At 37.7% G+C, this 17403-nt stretch overlaps 1 protein-coding gene across 10 annotated transcripts in view; it reads right to left on the bottom strand.

Moving 5' to 3' along the window:
- CFAP54 (cilia and flagella associated protein 54) overlaps window positions 1–17403 on the bottom strand; it is a 312887-nt gene that overhangs the window by 196292 nt on the left and 99192 nt on the right. For all 10 annotated transcript variants that reach the window (XR_011566649.1, XR_011566651.1, XR_011566650.1 and 7 more), the window contains 4 exons: window positions 7625–7753; window positions 5835–5949; window positions 3866–3955; window positions 2942–3068 (listed from right to left, as the gene is read on the bottom strand). Coding sequence is in view for 7 of the 10 variants with exons in the window: in XM_070789566.1 (XP_070645667.1) it covers window positions 2942–3068; window positions 3866–3955; window positions 5835–5949; window positions 7625–7753 (461 nt within the window). In the remaining 3 variants the exon portion in view is untranslated. The remainder of the gene's footprint in view (window positions 1–2941; window positions 3069–3865; window positions 3956–5834; window positions 5950–7624; window positions 7754–17403) is intronic.

The raw sequence follows: 17403 nt of genomic DNA, 5'->3' as shown, positions 1-17403 counted from the left end.
CCCCTCCCACCTCCCTCCCCATACCATCCGTCTGGGTCATCCCAGTGCACCAGCCCCAAGCTTCCCGTATCCTGCATCACACCTGGACTGGCGATTCATTTCTTATATGATATTATACATGTTTTAATGCCATTCTCCCAAATCATCCCCCACTCCCTCTCCCACAGAGTCCAAAAGACTGTTCTATACATCTGTGTCTCTTTTGCTGTCTCACATACAGTGTTGTTGTTACCATCTTTCTAAATTCCATATATATGCGTTAGTATACTGTATTGGTGTTTTTCTTTCTGGCTTACTTCACTCTGTACAATAGGCTCCAGTTTCATCCACCTCATTAGAACTGATTCAAATGTATTCTTTTTAATGGCTGAGTAATACTCCATTGTGTATATGTACCACCGCTTTCTTATCCATTCATCTGCTGATGGACATCTAAGTTGCTTCCATGTCCTGGCTATTATAAACAGTGCTGCGATGAACATTGGGGTACATGTGTCTCTTTCAATTCTGGTTTCCTCAGTGTGTATGCCCAGCAGTGGGATTGCTGGGTCGTATGGCAGTTCTATTTCCAGTTTTTTAAGGAATCTCCACACTGTTCTCCATAGCGGCTGTACTAGTTTGCATTCCCACTAACAGTGTAAGAGGGTTCCCTGTTCTCCACACCCTCTCCAGCATTTATTGCTTGTAGACTTTTGGATCACAGCCATTCTGACTGGCGTGAAATGGTACCTCGTTGTGGTTTTGATTTGTATTTCTCTGATAATGAGTGATGTTGAGCATCTTTTCATGTGTTTGTTAGCCATCTGTATGTCTTCTTTGGAGAAATGTCTGCTTAGTTCTTTGGCCCATTTTTTGATTGGGTCGTTTATTTTTCTAGAATTGAGCTGCAGGAGTTGCTTGTATATTTTTGAGATTAGTTGTTTGTCAGTTGCTTCATTTGCTATTATTTTCTCCCATTCTGAAGGCTGTCTTTTCACCTTGCTTAGAGTTTCTTTTGTTGTGCAGAACCTTTTAATTTTAATTAGATCCTATTTGTTTATTTTTGCTTTTATTTCCAATATTCTGGGAGGTGGGTCATAGAGGATCCTGCTGTGATGTATGTCAGAGAGTGTTTTGCCCATGTTCTCCTCTAAGATTTTTTATAGTTTCTGGTCTTATGTTTAGATCTTTAATCCATTTTGAGTTTATTTTTGCGTATGGTGTTAGAAAGTGTTCTAGTTTCATTCTTTTACAAGTGGTTAACCAGTTTTCCCAGCACCACTTGTTAAAGAGATTGTCTTTTCTCCACTGTATATTCTTGCCTCCTTTGTCAATGATAAGGTGTCCATAGGTGTGTGGGTTTATCTCTGGGCTTTCTATTTTGTTCCATTGATTTATACTTCTGTTTTGTGCCAGTACCATACTGTCTTGACGACTGTGTCTTTGTAGTAGAGCCTGAAGTCAGGCAGTTTGATTTCTCCAGTTCCATTCTTCTTTCTCAAGATTGCTTTGGCTATTCAAGGTTTTTTGTATTTCCATACAAATTGTGAAATTATTTGGTCTAGCTCTGGGAAAAATACCATTGGTACCTTGATAGGGATTGCATTGAATCTATAGATTGCTTTGGGTAGTATACCCATTTTCACTATATTGATTCTTCCAATCCATGAACATGGTATATTTCTCCATCTATTAGTGTCCTCTTTGATTTCTTTCACCAGTGTTTTATAGTTTTCTACATATCGGTCTTTAGTTTCTTTAGGTAGATATATTCCTAAGTATTTTATTCTTTTCGTTGCAATGGTGAATGGAATTGTTTCCTTGATTTCTCTTTCTATTTTCTCATTATTAGTGTAGGATACCGGAGTAGGAATCCTACTAATCCGGAATTAGGAATGCAAGGGATTTCTGTGTATTGATTTTATATCCTGCAACTTTACTATATTCATTGATTAGCTCTAGTAATTTTCTGGTGGTTTCTTTAGGGTTTGCTTTTCTAATGTCGCATTTTTATGAGATGATGGATGTTCATCAAACCCACTGTGGTAATCATTTCATGATGTACATAACCCAAATCATTATGTCGTCCACCTTAAAATTTATACAGTGCTGGAGAAGGCACTGGCACCCCACTCCAGGAAAATCCCATGGACGGAGAAGCGTGGTAGGCTGCAGTCCAGGGGTTCACTAAGGGTCAGAAACGATTGAGTGACTTCACTTTCACTTTTCACTTTCATGCATTGGAGAAGAAAATGGCAACCCACTCCAGCGTTCTTGCCTGGAGAATCCCAGGGACGGGGGAGTCTAGTGGGCTGCCGTCTAGGGGTCGCACAGAGTCGGACACGACTGAAGTGACTTAGCAGCAGCAGCAGCATGTCAATCATATCTCAGTTAAACTGGATGAAAAAATTAAGTAAATAATTGGACCCCAAAGTTTGTGTGAAAGATGCTAATGGCCTAGAAATTCAATCATCCAACATGTCTCAATAGCAAAAGGGATAATTTATTTCCTACTAGAAATAAGAACATGCTCTATTATTCCTCAGTTCAGGTGCACAAACATTTTTGTGTGTATTTATTTATTTACCCAGACACAGATACTCACTACCTTCTAGATGCCTGTTTTAACTGCATAGACTCCACTGTCTTTATCATCCATCTTATATATCTTTTAGAGCTTTCCTGGTGGCTCAGATAGTAAAGAATCTACCTGGACCCAGGATGGATCCAGGTTCCATCCCTGGGTCAGGAAAATACCTGGGAGAAGGAAATGGCAACCTACTCCGGTATTCTTGCCTGGAGAATTCTATAAATGGAGGAGCTTGGTGGGCTACAGTCCAGGGGGGTCACAAAGAGGCAGACACAACAGAGCAACTAACTCATAACATACCATATATCTTTAAGGAACAATTTTACTCATTTTTTAAAGTTGTTAATGCTAATCAAACAAATATTACAGTACCTTTTCAAGAAGTCATAGACAGGATTTGTTATCTCCACCATAGGTTGAAATTTTTCATCATGCATACATTTTTGCATAACTTGTGTAAAGAATTCCAGGAATCTAGGTCTCTGCTTAAATTTCATAACTGTGAAAACAAGGAAATTCACGTATAATCACCAATACACTTGGTTAATGGCATTGAAAGGATACTACTGCTATTAGTCATTTTGTTCTAATAGGCAAGTTTATTAACCTGCTTTTTTTTTTTGGGGGGGGGGGGGGGCCATGCCATGCAGTATATGGAATCTTAGTTCCTCAACAAAGAATCAAATCCATGGTCCCTGCATTGGAAGCATGGAGTCTTAACCACTGGACTGCCAGAGAAGTCCCTTCATTTCTTTCTAGATTTCTTACTTTTTAAAAATGTATAGGAGTAAATGTTGTGAGACTATTGTTTTCCTATGATCAAACAATCCTTTATAGTCTAAATTTCTTTTATTTTCCAAATATCTCAGTGTTTGGAAGATTTCCTAAAAGTTCCCTAACATACGACTAGGTGGGGGTAAATATACTGCTGATAACTGCCAGAATAACTAGTCATCCTAATTTTTATTATATTTCACTCTGAGATAAACAATAATGCTGCTATTTCTTCACAGTTGAGCTTAAAAATCACTAACACATTGTTCAGTTCCTAGTTTTTGTAAGCTTCATAACAACACAACATCAATTACTGCCAAAATAAGTCAACATAAAGGTTCCGCATTTTCAGATTTTAAATCAGGTACCTATTTTGGTCTCTTTCCTTACTTGACAATCAAGCATCTGCTTTATTCTGAATGGGTAAGAACCTGAAATCTTCTGCCAACAATAGAATTCATGGAATAAAAGATCTTCAGCAGTAAGGTGAGCAAGCAACATATGTATGACAAGGTAACCTACCTTCTTTCACAGCACCTTTGACCGACCAGTTTAAAACTATAGGGTAAAGAAATATGGGATCTTCTGCTCCTGAGAGTTCAGTTGTAATATCTAAGGTTAAAAAGAATTAGTAAGTTGTTGATTTTGTTTAATATCAATAACCAAAAATGAAAATCCTTTGGTGGAGGGTGAAAAATAGGAAAATACCCAAGTAAACATTTCAGACATCCTAAATTCTTGTCTTAAAATATAAATTACATATTTTTGAGATTTAAGAGATTCAATAATTCAATTATTTTCCTTTCATTTTTTCCCCTAAAGGCCAAGGAGTCTATTACCAAATAGGGGAAGAATCTCTAAAGCATGAATCTTTATTACTCAACAGCTATTGTCTATCAGCAAGTATCAGACACAGAAACCAGATTCTCAGTTTGATACTTTTTTTTCCGGCTGCACAGCATGTGGGATGCAGGAACTTAGTTCCCTGACCAGGCATTGAACCCACACCCCTGCATTGGAAGCATGGAGTTTTAACCACTGAACCACCAGGGAAGTCCCTAAGTCTTACATGTCTTAGTTATGAGACCTTGGGAAGTTACTTACCTTCTCTGTGCTTCCCTTTCCTTATCTTTAAAATGAAATAATAATAGTAGCTTTTTCATATGGCTGTTATATAAGGACTATATAAGTTTTAATATGAATAAAACACTTAAAATAGTTCTTGGCACACAGAGAGCCCTGTATAAAACTGTTATTTTTATTATTGTTTTGTTACTGAATCTATTGTTTAGCTCCTAACTTTACATTGTGCTCCTTAGTGAAATGTGGAGGGGGTGATAATATGAAAATAAATAATTCACATTTCCAGAACCCTTTACACTTCCAGAACCCTTTCTATAATTTAAGGAATTATAATTTTTATATGTAACCAGACAATTAGAGCTTTCCCAAAACTAGGTTTATAGGTTTTGTGAATAATAGAGCATTGGGTTCAATTCATAAGTTCAGCTGGAAACAGAGACATGGAGTGTGTTTAAATAAAGTAAGAGATTCAAGTCAGGGAATTCTGAAACAGTACAACCACCTATATATAACCGAGGCACAGAGTAAGACAGGTGAGATGGGGACACAGAATTCTACAAGGGTAGTGACTTCCCAAAAACCAAGGGGCCAAAAGTGCAACCTTCTAATGAGAGAAACTTATGTACTCTTTTATTCTTCTAGGTCTGAAGTGCTGCTTCTTAAAAATGTGAGAACAGTTGTCATCACCAGAAAGTAAATCAATTTCTTAATCAGATTTCCAAGATGCAAACTCCAAAACTCCAATAATCGTGTCAGCATTTTGGTCTATTACTAAATTACAATACAGCCCAATGACCTAAAATCAGTGTTTCACTTGAGTGTTTCACATGGTTCAAATCACTCGTATATTAACACCTCTCATGCTATCCCTTTCTTTCTCAGTTACATTTCTGCCTTCAGAACAGTGATTCTCAACGTTGTGTTCCCCTTCTACAATACATTTGCCAACACTTGTGTCACAGCTGGCGCTGGTGGGGGATGGGGGTAGGGGAGACAGTCCGGAGGGGATGGTGTGCTATGCATCTCTGGACAAAGGCCAGAGATGCTGTTTTACATCCACAATGCCTAAGACAGTCCCCCACAGCAAAGAATTATCTGGCCCAAATTGGCAATATTGTCGAGGTTGAGAAACTCTGCTTTAGAATGAGAAGCTTTAAGCTCAAATCCAAGCCAACTATGTAATCCTAAATAAACCGCTTAATCTTTATGAGCTACATCTGTAAAAATCAGGTTAGCAATCCCTTATTAACAGAGCATTGTTAGGATTAAGGACATAATGTAAAAGCACTGCATAAACCATAAAGGGCTTACCAAATGCTAATCTCATTCTAATCCTTTTAACAAAATATTTTCTTATTTAAAAAAAAAAGCTAAACAGAAGTATACAGAAAGAAAAATAATAGATTACATTGCTTTGTCAGTTTGAGTAGATGTGTCTCCAATAAAACCAGCTGTTCATTTATTTTTTCAGGTACTAATACCTGCTGTGGCTTCTTATTCTTGCAAGACTTCTTGGAAGAACCCTAGAAACATTGGTTAAATGTCAGAACGTATTTCAATATGTTTCAAGAATTGTCATTTTCAAATAACATTCTTTAAATTATGTTCATGCTTTCATACTTGGTAGACCAAGTTATGAATCTACATAGCTAAATGTACTAATAATTAATTAATAACAACCCATTGTAGTCTAACTAAATGCCAGATACAATACAAAGTGTTTTATGGAGGTTGACCAAAATAGTTCTTCTCTTCCCTTTCCCTTCCTCCCTGTAACTTCTACTCCCCTAAGCAGCCCCTTCCCCACTACACACACCCTTTTGAGAGCACTTGCAGATACAGCTCTCAAAATCCTCAAAAAAAATGCTTTCAGAAATATATCCTTTTCTTTCCTTCCTTTTTTTTTTTTCCCTTGCCCCAGAGGGAGCTTCCTTACAACTAAGCTAATTGCTTTTGCTACTTTGCCTTTCATTGAACGTAACATGATCAGTAATTAGTGGATTAAGAATTGGTGGGTCTGCACTCAGGCTCCCCACCATGTTTTCAACTGTCTGAGCCTGAGAACTGACTGGTTCATGTCTCCCACTCTCTGAAAAAATAGACCTGCCAAGATCTTTTGGCTTTGAGGGACCCCAGATGCTTATAAGAATTCCTGACTTCTATAAACTAGATACTAGATTCTCAATCCCCACAGTCTTACTCTGAAAGAAGTATCACAACCTGCTGCTGGACTAAAGGCTCCAAGGAAAGAGGGATGGGGTCCTGTCCTGCCGCTTTGCGAAGGGGCAGGGCCCTGAGTCAAGGCCTCAGTGACATGAAGGGGCTGGCTGATGGACTCTGAGAGTGGACAACACTTGGTGAAGAAAAAAATCCTCAAGTCACTTTCAGCTTAATCAAAACTTTCTCTAGAATCCCCACACACACCCCAAAAAGTATTATGGCTAAAAATATTCATCCAGGGAAACTATGGGATTTTTCTTAAGCTTTTTCCACATATAATAGAGATAGAGCTACTCCAATTGAAACAGGCTTAGGGGTCATAGTCTCAACCCCAATCCTGATCACAAAAGAGGCTGCAAGCAGTTCCCAGTACTCTTCAGAAACCAGATAAACTAAGCAATGTTTCAAAATTTGATCTACCTACAAAATCATTTAACCACATACTTTCAAGAAAAGGCAATAACGATCTAGTAAGACCCATGCTTGGAGTCAGCATGGGTCTTACTTAAAAGTTATCTCAAACATTAGAAGCCTCATAAGGAAGACAATGTAGGTGTTACAAGAAGTTCAGGAAATCTACTTGGTGCACAGCAAAAAGCTCTGACATATTTATTGCATTCAGTGACCCACCGAAAATAATAAAAATCTTCAGTCTGGGAGAGACCTTTGAGGGCTTTCAGTCTAATGTCCAACTGGGTATAGGAAGCTCTCATCAACACCTAACTGATCATCAATACTAGAAACAGGGGGCTATTCAATATTCTAGCATAGAGACCTTTTAATTTTCTGGATAGTAATTAAAATTGAAAGAAAAGGAAGGAAAACAGAAGCTCTTCACTATACATTCATCCTCTTTTATGTAAATATGACAAACTAAAAACTAATCAATTATCTAACATATTTACTAACACTACATGACCTCTCATAAAATTCAAATAATGTATGTTTAAAGATGAGACACAAAGAACAAACAATTACCTCTTCTTGCATTTCCTCTAGGTCTGTAGTACCAAATAGAGATTTGCAACCTGATGAGATGTCCAACACCTTTTTTCCATAATTTATAATCATTACTGCCAGGTCATATTCCTTCCATGAACGCAGGATCTGATTAAAAATATTAATTATCTCTGTTGGAAATTCACATCTATTTTCAAGTGCCATGTATCACCTTCTGGAAATTCATAAGTTTCATGTTTTGGATGTAATGCCCCTGTTTTTGCTATGTAAGCATACCTCCAGACCATATTTCTCTAGAATTCAAACTGTATGATTTCAGTATTTTAAATAAAGGACCAAAAACAAACAAACAAATGAAAAACCAGGAATTTCATCAGTAACGAATTCTTGGTATCTCTGGGGCTTCCCTGGTGGCTCAGATGGTAAAGAATTCACCTGCAATGCAGGAGACCTGGATTCGATCCTTGGGTTGTGAAGATCCCCTGGAGGAGGGCATGGCAACCCACTCCAGTATTCTTGCCTGGAGAATCCCCATGTACAGAGGAGCCTGGTGGGCTACAGTCCCTGCGGTCACAAAGAGTCAGACACAACTGAGTGACTAAGCACAGCACAGCACAGCTGGGACATACATCTTTTGGTATAGTAAGCCAACTATTAAAAAGCATTTCCACTTAAAAGAGCCACGCTAAAACAAAATCATTGTTAAAGGCCATGTAACCACCACTTCTTGTCTTGGGTTGTCTTCTTTGTGAAATGACACAATTACTGACCTCATGACATCTTGGGGAACATTTTTAGCTGTGAATGATATACATGACCTTCGTGTTGAACTAGGCTGGAGATCAGCTGGTTTGGGCATATTCTCCATGAGCCCTGGGAAGTACACGCTGTACTCAGAATATGAGAAGGAGCCGCTCTGCCACCCAGTCTCATCCACATTCCTGGTTACAAACTGTTATCTGGCCTCCTCTAGCCTGGTCCTTACCTCCCTCTCCAGTGTCATCTTCCAGTATTCATATCCATGTGTTGTACTTTCAGCTTACAAAATATTGAATCAAGTATCAATCCTGATACTCACCATGGTGTCAGGACTTCATGCCTCCCTACAGGGGAGGTTTATCCCAGAACAGCTTTCCCTCCTTATTTATACAGCTTTAACCTGGTCATTAAAACCTGGGATCTAACATTAACCCAGGAAAGCGTCCCTGGCCTACAATCTGATTTGCATAGACCCTGCTCTAGCAAGAGATCACACAAGGGGACACATTCACCATGAACCCCCAGGGAAACTCTCTTAGGGTATAAATAAGTCTGTATGAACTTATCTGTAGATGTATTCTGTTAGGTTGAATAGGTTAGTATTTAAGATAACTGGATTCTTTACCACTGGTGGTCAGTGGTAAAGAAACTTCCTGACAAGCAGGAGACACGGTTTCAATCCCTGAGTCAGAAAGATCCCCTGGAGAAGGAAATGGCAACCCACTCCAGTATTCTTGCCTGGGAAATCCCATGGACAGAGGAGCCTGGTGGGCTGCAGTCCATGGGGTCCCAAAAGAGTCGGACACAACTTAGCGACTAAACAATAACAATTTAAGATAGGTAACAACTGTGACTTCCCAGGAAGTGAAGGATATGTAAGTGGCTGAAAAGCAGTAAGTGCCTGCTTATATCTGATAAGACCTACCTAAAAACATCTATTTCTGCTTTATTGACTATGCCAAAGCCTTTGACAGTGTGTATCACAATAAACTGTGGAAAATTCTGAAAGAGATGGGAATACCAGACCACCTGATCTGCCTCTTGAGAAATTTGTATGCAGGTCAGGAAGCAACAGTTAGAACTGGACATGGAACAACAAACTGGTTCCAAATAGGAAAAGGAGTACGTCAAGGCTGTATATTGTCACCCTGCTTATTTAACTTATATGCAGAGTACATCATGAGAAACGCTGGACTGGAAGAAACACAAGCTGGAATCAAGATTGCCGGGAGAAATATCAATAACCTCAGATATGCAGATGACACCGCCCTTATGGCAGAAAGTGAAAAGGAACTAAAAAGCCTGTTGATGAAGGTGAAAGTGGAGAGTGAAAAAGTTGTCTTAAAGCTCAACATTCAGAAAACGAAGATCATGGCATCCAGTCCCATCACTTCATGGGAAATAGATGGGGAAACAGTGGAAACAGTGTCAGACTTTATTTTTTTGGGCTCCAAAATCACTGCAGATGTTGACTGCAGCCATGAAATTAAAAGACGCTTACTCCTTGGAAGGAAAGTTATGACCAACCTAGATAGCATATTCAAAAGCAGAGACATTACTTTGCCAACAAAGGTTCGTCTAGTCAAGGCTATGGTTTTTCCTGTGGTCATGTATGGATGTAAGAGTTGGACTGTAAAGAAAGCTGAGCACCAAAGATTTGATGCTTTTGAACTGTGGTGTTGGAGAAGACTCTTTTGAGTCCCTTGGACTGCAAGGAGATCCAACCAGTCCATTCTAAAGGAGATCAGCCCTGGGATTTCTTTGGAAGGAATGATGCTAAAGCTGAAACTCCAGTAGTTTGGCCACCTGATGCGAAGAGTTGACTCATTGGAAAAGACTCTGATGCTGGGAGAGACTGGGGGCAAGAGGAGAAGGGGATGACAGAGGATGAGATAGCCAGATGGTATCACCGACTCGATGGACATGAGTCTGAGTGAACTCCGGGAGTTGGTGATGGACAGGGAGGCCTGGCATGCTGTGATTCATGGGGTCGCAAAGAGCTGGACATGACTGAGCGACTGATCTGATCTGAATGCAAGTGCTAAGAACTAGAACTATTTCTGTAAGACCAGGGGAGTGGTGTTCAACTAATGCTGACTATGGGACAGAATGTGGGAAGGAAAACGGTGAAACAAACTTTACAAAGGCAGTAGGGGTTTAGGCCAAGTAGTGCCTTGAATACCAAGTAAAACAGTCCAACTCATTGTAAAATTGATATGAGAGGGAATGAGATTTGTTATTATAAAACAGAAATGAGATAACATTTGCACCTTATTCACCAAAACATATTTGGTTTATAGACAACTGTGCAATCTTTTCCCCTTGTTTTAATATGCCAGTGGAAAATACTAAATGAGAATGAATTTTTTCCAATCAAAAGAAAAAGAAAACCAGTGCTATTTAATATACCAAATGACAAACAGAAATTTTTAAAATGTGCCAGATGTTTGGCATAATAAATTTTTTTAACAACTCAAAAATAATGAAACACAAGATGACACATCTCAGAAGTGGCACTTTATTTAGAATTATGATAACTTTTAGAAAAAAAAATACTGCTACTTAAAGAAGAAAGACTGAACCATCTGGAAAGATTACCAAGCTTTAAAACATAACAGAGAAAAGAAACAGGGTCATTTGACTAATTGGGCTTTACATGTCCTAAGAGAAAATCTGTAGAAAATATATATTTATATCAAATGAATACCTCATATCTGGGATTGAGTAGTCAGGTTTCTTGGTCTATTCGTCAGGCTGGAAGAAACATGAAATGATGATTCTCCCAGCCTATCAGTTTGTGAAAAAAAAATCAGCTCTAGTATCAAAATTCTGACATTAATATTGGGTTAGCCAAAAAGTTCATTCGGGCTTCAAATGCTCTTCCAGGAAACTCAAACTTTTGGCCAAGCCAATAAATCAGTCAGTTCAGTCACTCAGTTGTGTCCGACTCTTTGTGACCCCATGTACTGCAGCATGCAAGGCCTGTAGCACCGACTCTGGGAGCCTGCTCAAACTCACGCCCAACGAGTGAATGATGCCATCCAACAATTTCATCCTCTGTTGTCCCCTTTTACTCCTGCCTTCAATCTTGCCTAGCATCAGGGTCTTTTCCGATGTCAGCTCTTTGTATCAGGTGGCCAAAGTATTGGAGTTTCAGCTTCATCATCAGTCCTTCCAATGAATATTCAGGACTGATTTATTTTAGGATGGACTAGTTGGATCTCCTTGCAGTCCAAGGGATTCTCAAGAGTCTTCTCCAACACCACAGTTCAAAGGCATCAATTCTTTGGCACTCAGCTTTCTTTATGGTCCAACTCCCACATCATATATGACTACTGGCAAAACCATAGCTTTGACTAGACAGACCTTTGTTGACGAAGTCATGTCTCTGCTTTTTAATATACTGTCTAGGTTTGTCAGAGCTTTTCTTCCAAGGAGCAAGTGTCTTCTAATTTCATGGCAGCAGTCACCATCTGGAGTGATTTTGGAGCCCCCCAAAATAAAGTCTGACACTGTTTTCATTGTTTTCCCATCTATTTGCCATGAAGTGATGGAACCAGATGCCATGATCCTAGTTTTTTGAATGTTGAGTTTTAAGCCAGCTTTTTCACTCTCCTCTCTCTCTTTCAAGAGGCTCTTTAGTTCCTCTTCACTTTCTGCCATAAGAGTGGTATCATCTGCGTATCTGAGGTTATTGATATTTCTCCCAGCAGTCTTGATTTCAGCTTGTGCTTCATCCAGTCCAACATTTCTCATGATGTCCTCTGCATATAAGTTAAACAAGCAGGGTGACAATATACAGCCTTGATGTACTCCTTTCCTGATTTGGAACCAATCGGTTGTTCTATGTCCAGTCCTATACGCAGGTCCTTCGTGACCTACATATAGATTTCTCAGGAGGCAGGTAAGGTGGTCTGGTTTTACTATCTCTTTAAGAATTTCCCAGTTTGTTGTGATCCACACAGTCAAAGGCTTTGGTGTAGTCAATAAAGCAGAAGTAGATGTTTTTCTGGAACTCTCTTGCTTTTATGATCCAAAGGATGTTAGCAATTTGATCTCTGGTTCCTCTGCCTTTTCTAAATCCAGCTTGAATATCTGGAAGTTCATGGTTTATGTACTGTTGAAGCCTGGCTTGGAGACTTTATTATATAATTCCTGCCTCTGTGAATACCTTGTATGCCCCAAAATTCAATATATTCAAAACTTATTATCTTTTCCCCCTTTCTTACTCAGGGTTCAACAAACTGCATTCACCCAACTGTCTAGACATCTGGATTATTGGGGACTCTTCCCTCTCCCTCCCCAACCCCCTCTATTCAATTCCATCTGATAAACAACTCTTGAAACATTTTCAATTCTATCTCCCATTTTTCCACACTAGCTTCATTTATCATCTCTTGCCTTCTAACTCATTTCCTGCCTCAGGTCTTATTCTTCTCTAATGATTAGCTGTTGCACAACCAGAATAATTTCTTTTTTCTAAATGCAAATTTCATTACAGCATTCCCAGGTTTGAAATCCTTCGATGGCTCCTATCTGACTTCATTAGATGGCCATTCATCGTCTGGTACTGGTTCACTGTCCCACTTTTTAAGCTGACCAAAATATTTAATCATATCCTCCATACTTAAAAATCAGTCTGATTCTTCTTTTCCCAAACTGTGAAATTATTTCCTATTTTCATATTGATTACTATCTGAGGCAATGAATGTTAATAATCCTGCATCTGTTGTATTTTCAAAAACTACTTGTCTTGAAGCTTATTTATAGTGTCTTGCCATAAACAATTATTTTTTACTTATCATGTAATCTATTTATCTACTTTTTCTGGTACCTTTTGAATTTTGTGCCCTGTTATAGAAGGTCTCCCATGATTTCAACGCCAACCAAATATCCTCAAATCCATCTGACTTCATTTTGTTTATGGTATGAGAAAGGACTCTGGCTTTGTTTATTCTAAAATGAATAGTCAGTAATATTGGCACCTTTTATTAATAAATTATCATTTTCTCAATGAACCTAAATGCCACCTTTGTCTTATATTAAGTCCTTCCTTTGACCCAGGGCCAGTTTTTCCTAGAATCTCTATTCTATTCCACTGATCTATTTGCCCATGACTCTGTTAAGACCATTTTTCACTGGAGTGAACTTTTGGTAAATTTTAATACCTACTGAGAACTTCTAAATAATTCTAATCAGTTTCAAGGAAACATCATTGGGATTCTGATTAAGGCATCATTGCATGTAAATATTATTTTAGGAAACATTTATTTTACTATTACAGTAAGTCTTCTTATTCAAGAACTTGGTGTGGCCTGCCATATGTGCAGATCTTATTTTATGTCTTTCAGTAAGATTTCACATTTCTTTTACTTAGGTTCTTCAACATTTTGTTAAGTTTAAAATACTGTATATCATTATAAGTGGTATATTTTCCCCTGTCCTGGCTACTGCTCACATTAAAAATAAAAACAAGTTTGTATCTTATGTAACTTTATAAATTCTCATTTTAATTTTAGTAACCTTTTGCTAGATTCTCATGTGTTTTTTGAGAGCCTACAATTTCAGACAAATTATGCTTTTCTAATGTTATAAAATTATTTCATGCCCTTATCTGTTGCATGAGACAGAATCTCTACAAATAATGAATCACAGTATTAAGAGTCAATATCTCCTGTGCCTGATTTTAAAGAAATGACTTCAGAAACTTGCCATTTAGCATGATATTTGCTAAAAATTTTTGGTAAATGTCTTTATCATTATGCAATAACTTCCTTCCATGTCTAACCTACTTAGAAATTTTATTAGGAAAGGCTGCTAAGGTTTATCCAGTGCCTTTGTAGCATTTTCATATAACCTGTTTTTCTCCTTTAATTTGCTGCTATAAAAAATGAAGTTTTGTTTTAATTCAGACTTGATCTTTAATACTTGACAATGAGACTGCCCTATGACTGGAAAGTGCCAGAGGCCATCCAGAAACAGACAAGGGTGATCATCAGAACAGAATGGATGGACATAATGTCTCTCTTTATCCATTTAATGTTTTGGACTCTGAATTCTGCTTTTTCAGATATGAAAATTGTCACGCCTCCTTCACTTCTGTTTGCATTTTCCCAATATGTGTCCATTTATTTTTCAAATTCCTTGTTATTTTGTTTTACAGGGTGTCTTGAAATCATACACATTTTGAATCTAACTTTTCAGCCCATCTGACAGTCTCTGTCTCTTGAGTTCATTCACTCTTAGTGAAGTAATTAATGTACTTGATTTTATTCCTTCCACCTGAAATACAATCTCAATTTCCTTCTTCTTACTTTTGTTAAATTAGCCGTTTCGTCCCCGCCACTTTTTTTTTTGTTCTTTTTTCCTCCCTGTCATTCCTCTGTTTGCTTTTCCTTCTTGACAGTTTAGAAGTCCTACAGTATTTTAAAGATCAGCTCATGCCTACATATTCCTGAGTCATCTTTAAATATACATATTCTTTCAAAAGAAAATAATAAAGTTATACAATATGTACTTTTACACTATGTATGTTTTTAACACACTTGCACCAAGAATCCATAGCTGCTCATCACTCCCTCAACCCTAAACAGGAGAGAAGCTTTAGCTCTAGGTTACTAATAGGTTTTTCTTTTCATGGATGACTCTTCTATTTCAAGACTCCCTATTTAGCATTTATATTACAAAATCCTAGTCACATCATTATTATCCATTTAATTTTAATAATGCATATATTGCAAGATTCATTGCTCCCATTATTCCTCTCCTTTTCATCTTTCCCTATCTTGGGATTTCTGTTCTGAACCAACTGTCATTTGATAGAGTACTTCCTCAAGTGTTTTTCTCAGATAAATACATGGATGGAATACGTTTTAAATGCCTGCACTTCAGAAAATGTTTATTTTGCCCTGACAAATGAATGGTATCTTTTCCTGGTTATTAATTTACAGGCCTTAAGTCTTTTTCCCTCAGGATTCTACAAATGTTGCTCCAGGAATTTAACTTTTAGTGTTGCTGATAAAAAGTCTGAAGCTAATTGATTCTCTTTTCATTGCAAGTAAGTAACCTGTTCTTTTGGTCTCAAATATTAAGATTTGTCCTCGGATTTCAGGAATTTCACCAACATGTGTCTACATATATATTCTAACATTAATCCTGCCTCTGACTCAAAAAGATGATTACTTTTCTATGTATTTCTTTTCTACTTCCAGACTCCTTTTATTTCATGTTATGACTTCTGGATCTGTCTTCTGAATTTATCTCTAGGTAATACTATTCAACATCTGCAGGTGTTTCTTGAGCTTCCATATGTGAATCAAGAAGTATAATCGCAATCTTCATTTGTTTCATTTTTAATCCAAAATTAAATTTATTATATGTGAAAGTTACTATGGGAGTAAATTCTTAGAGTGCTTATCACAAGAAAAAACATTTTTTTTATTTCTTTAATTTTGTATCTTTAGGAGATATGCATGTTCACAAAATTTCTTATGGTAATCACTTCATGATATATGTAAATCAAGTCATTATGTTGTACATCTTAAACTTATACAGTGCTGTATGTCAGTTATAGCCCAACAAAACTGGAAGAAAAAATTAAATTTGTTCTAATTGTACTGCTTGAAAGGTTTCTTTTTCTTTAGTAATCCCTGATCCTTTTCAACACTGTAAGAACAAATAACACAATTATTCTAGTTTTTGGCTTGTTCTTTCTCCTTGGGTTTCTCAGTTCCCATAAGTGAATTATTATCATTTCTTCTTTCTAATGGCTTATGCTCCCTCAGCATCTACACAGACCAGGGCATAGAGGTCTCTCTACAGTGGCAAACCAGTGAGTGATTGAAGGAATATGATTTTCTACTCCTGAGGTCATGACATGACCTCTTTGCTAAGGTAGAGAGTAGAGGCCTCTCTGTTACCAGACCTCCACAGAAGTAAATTTAAGTCCCAACTAAAGTAATGCAGAAGACTCTTGAGATTCTCTTGGCCTGCAAGGAGACCAAACCAGTCAATCCTAAAGGAAATCAACCCTGAATATACATTGGAAAGACTGATGCTGAAGCTGAAGCACCAATACTTTAATTACCTGATGTGAAGAGCCAACTCACTGGAAAAGACCTTAAGCTGGGAAAGATTGAAGGCAAAAGGAGAAGGGGGCAACAGAGGATGAGATGGTTGGATGGCATCATCAACTCAATGACCTGAGTTTGAGCAAACTGCAGGAAATAGTGAAGGACAGGGATGCCGGGCATGCTGCAGTCCATGGTGTTGCAAAAGTCAGACCTGACTTAGCAACTGAATAACAACAAAGTAATGCCTCTGAATAATAAAAAAGTAATGGCTCTGAATAATAACAAAATCGTACTATTTTAAGTATTCTAATCACTGTGATTAAAAGTAGTGCAAATAATTTCACAATTTGTATGGAAATACAAAAAACCTCGAATAGCCAAAGCTACCTTGAGAAAGAAGAATGGAACTGGAGGAATCAACCTGCCTGACTTCAGGCTCTACTACAAAGCCACAGTCATCAAGACAGTATGGTACTGGCACAAAAACAGAAATATATATCAATGGAACAAAATAGAAAGCCCAGAGATAAATCCACGCACCTATGGACACCTTATCTTTGACAAAGGAGGCAAGAATATACAGTGGAGAAAAGACAATCTTTAACAAGTGGTGCTGGGAAATCTGGTCAACCACTTGTAAAAGAATGAATCTAGAACACTTTCTAACACCATACACAAAAATAAACTCAAAATGGATTAAAGATCTAAATATAAGACCAGAAAGTATAAAACTCCTAGAGGAGAACATAGGCAAAACACTCTCCAAAATACATCACAGCAGGATCCTCTATGACCCACCTCTCAGAACATTGGAAATAAAAGCAAAAATAAATAAATGGGACCTAATTAAAATTAAAAGCTTCTGCACAACAAAGGAAACTTTAAGCAAGGTGAAAAGACAGCCTTCAGAATAGCAAATGAAGCAACTGACAAACAACTAATCTCAAAAATATACAAGCAACTCCT

This window comes from Bos indicus, chromosome 5, assembly GCF_029378745.1.
Source record: "Bos indicus isolate NIAB-ARS_2022 breed Sahiwal x Tharparkar chromosome 5, NIAB-ARS_B.indTharparkar_mat_pri_1.0, whole genome shotgun sequence".
NCBI lineage: Eukaryota > Metazoa > Chordata > Mammalia > Artiodactyla > Bovidae > Bos > Bos indicus.
This window is presented reverse-complemented; position numbering and strand designations above follow the sequence as displayed.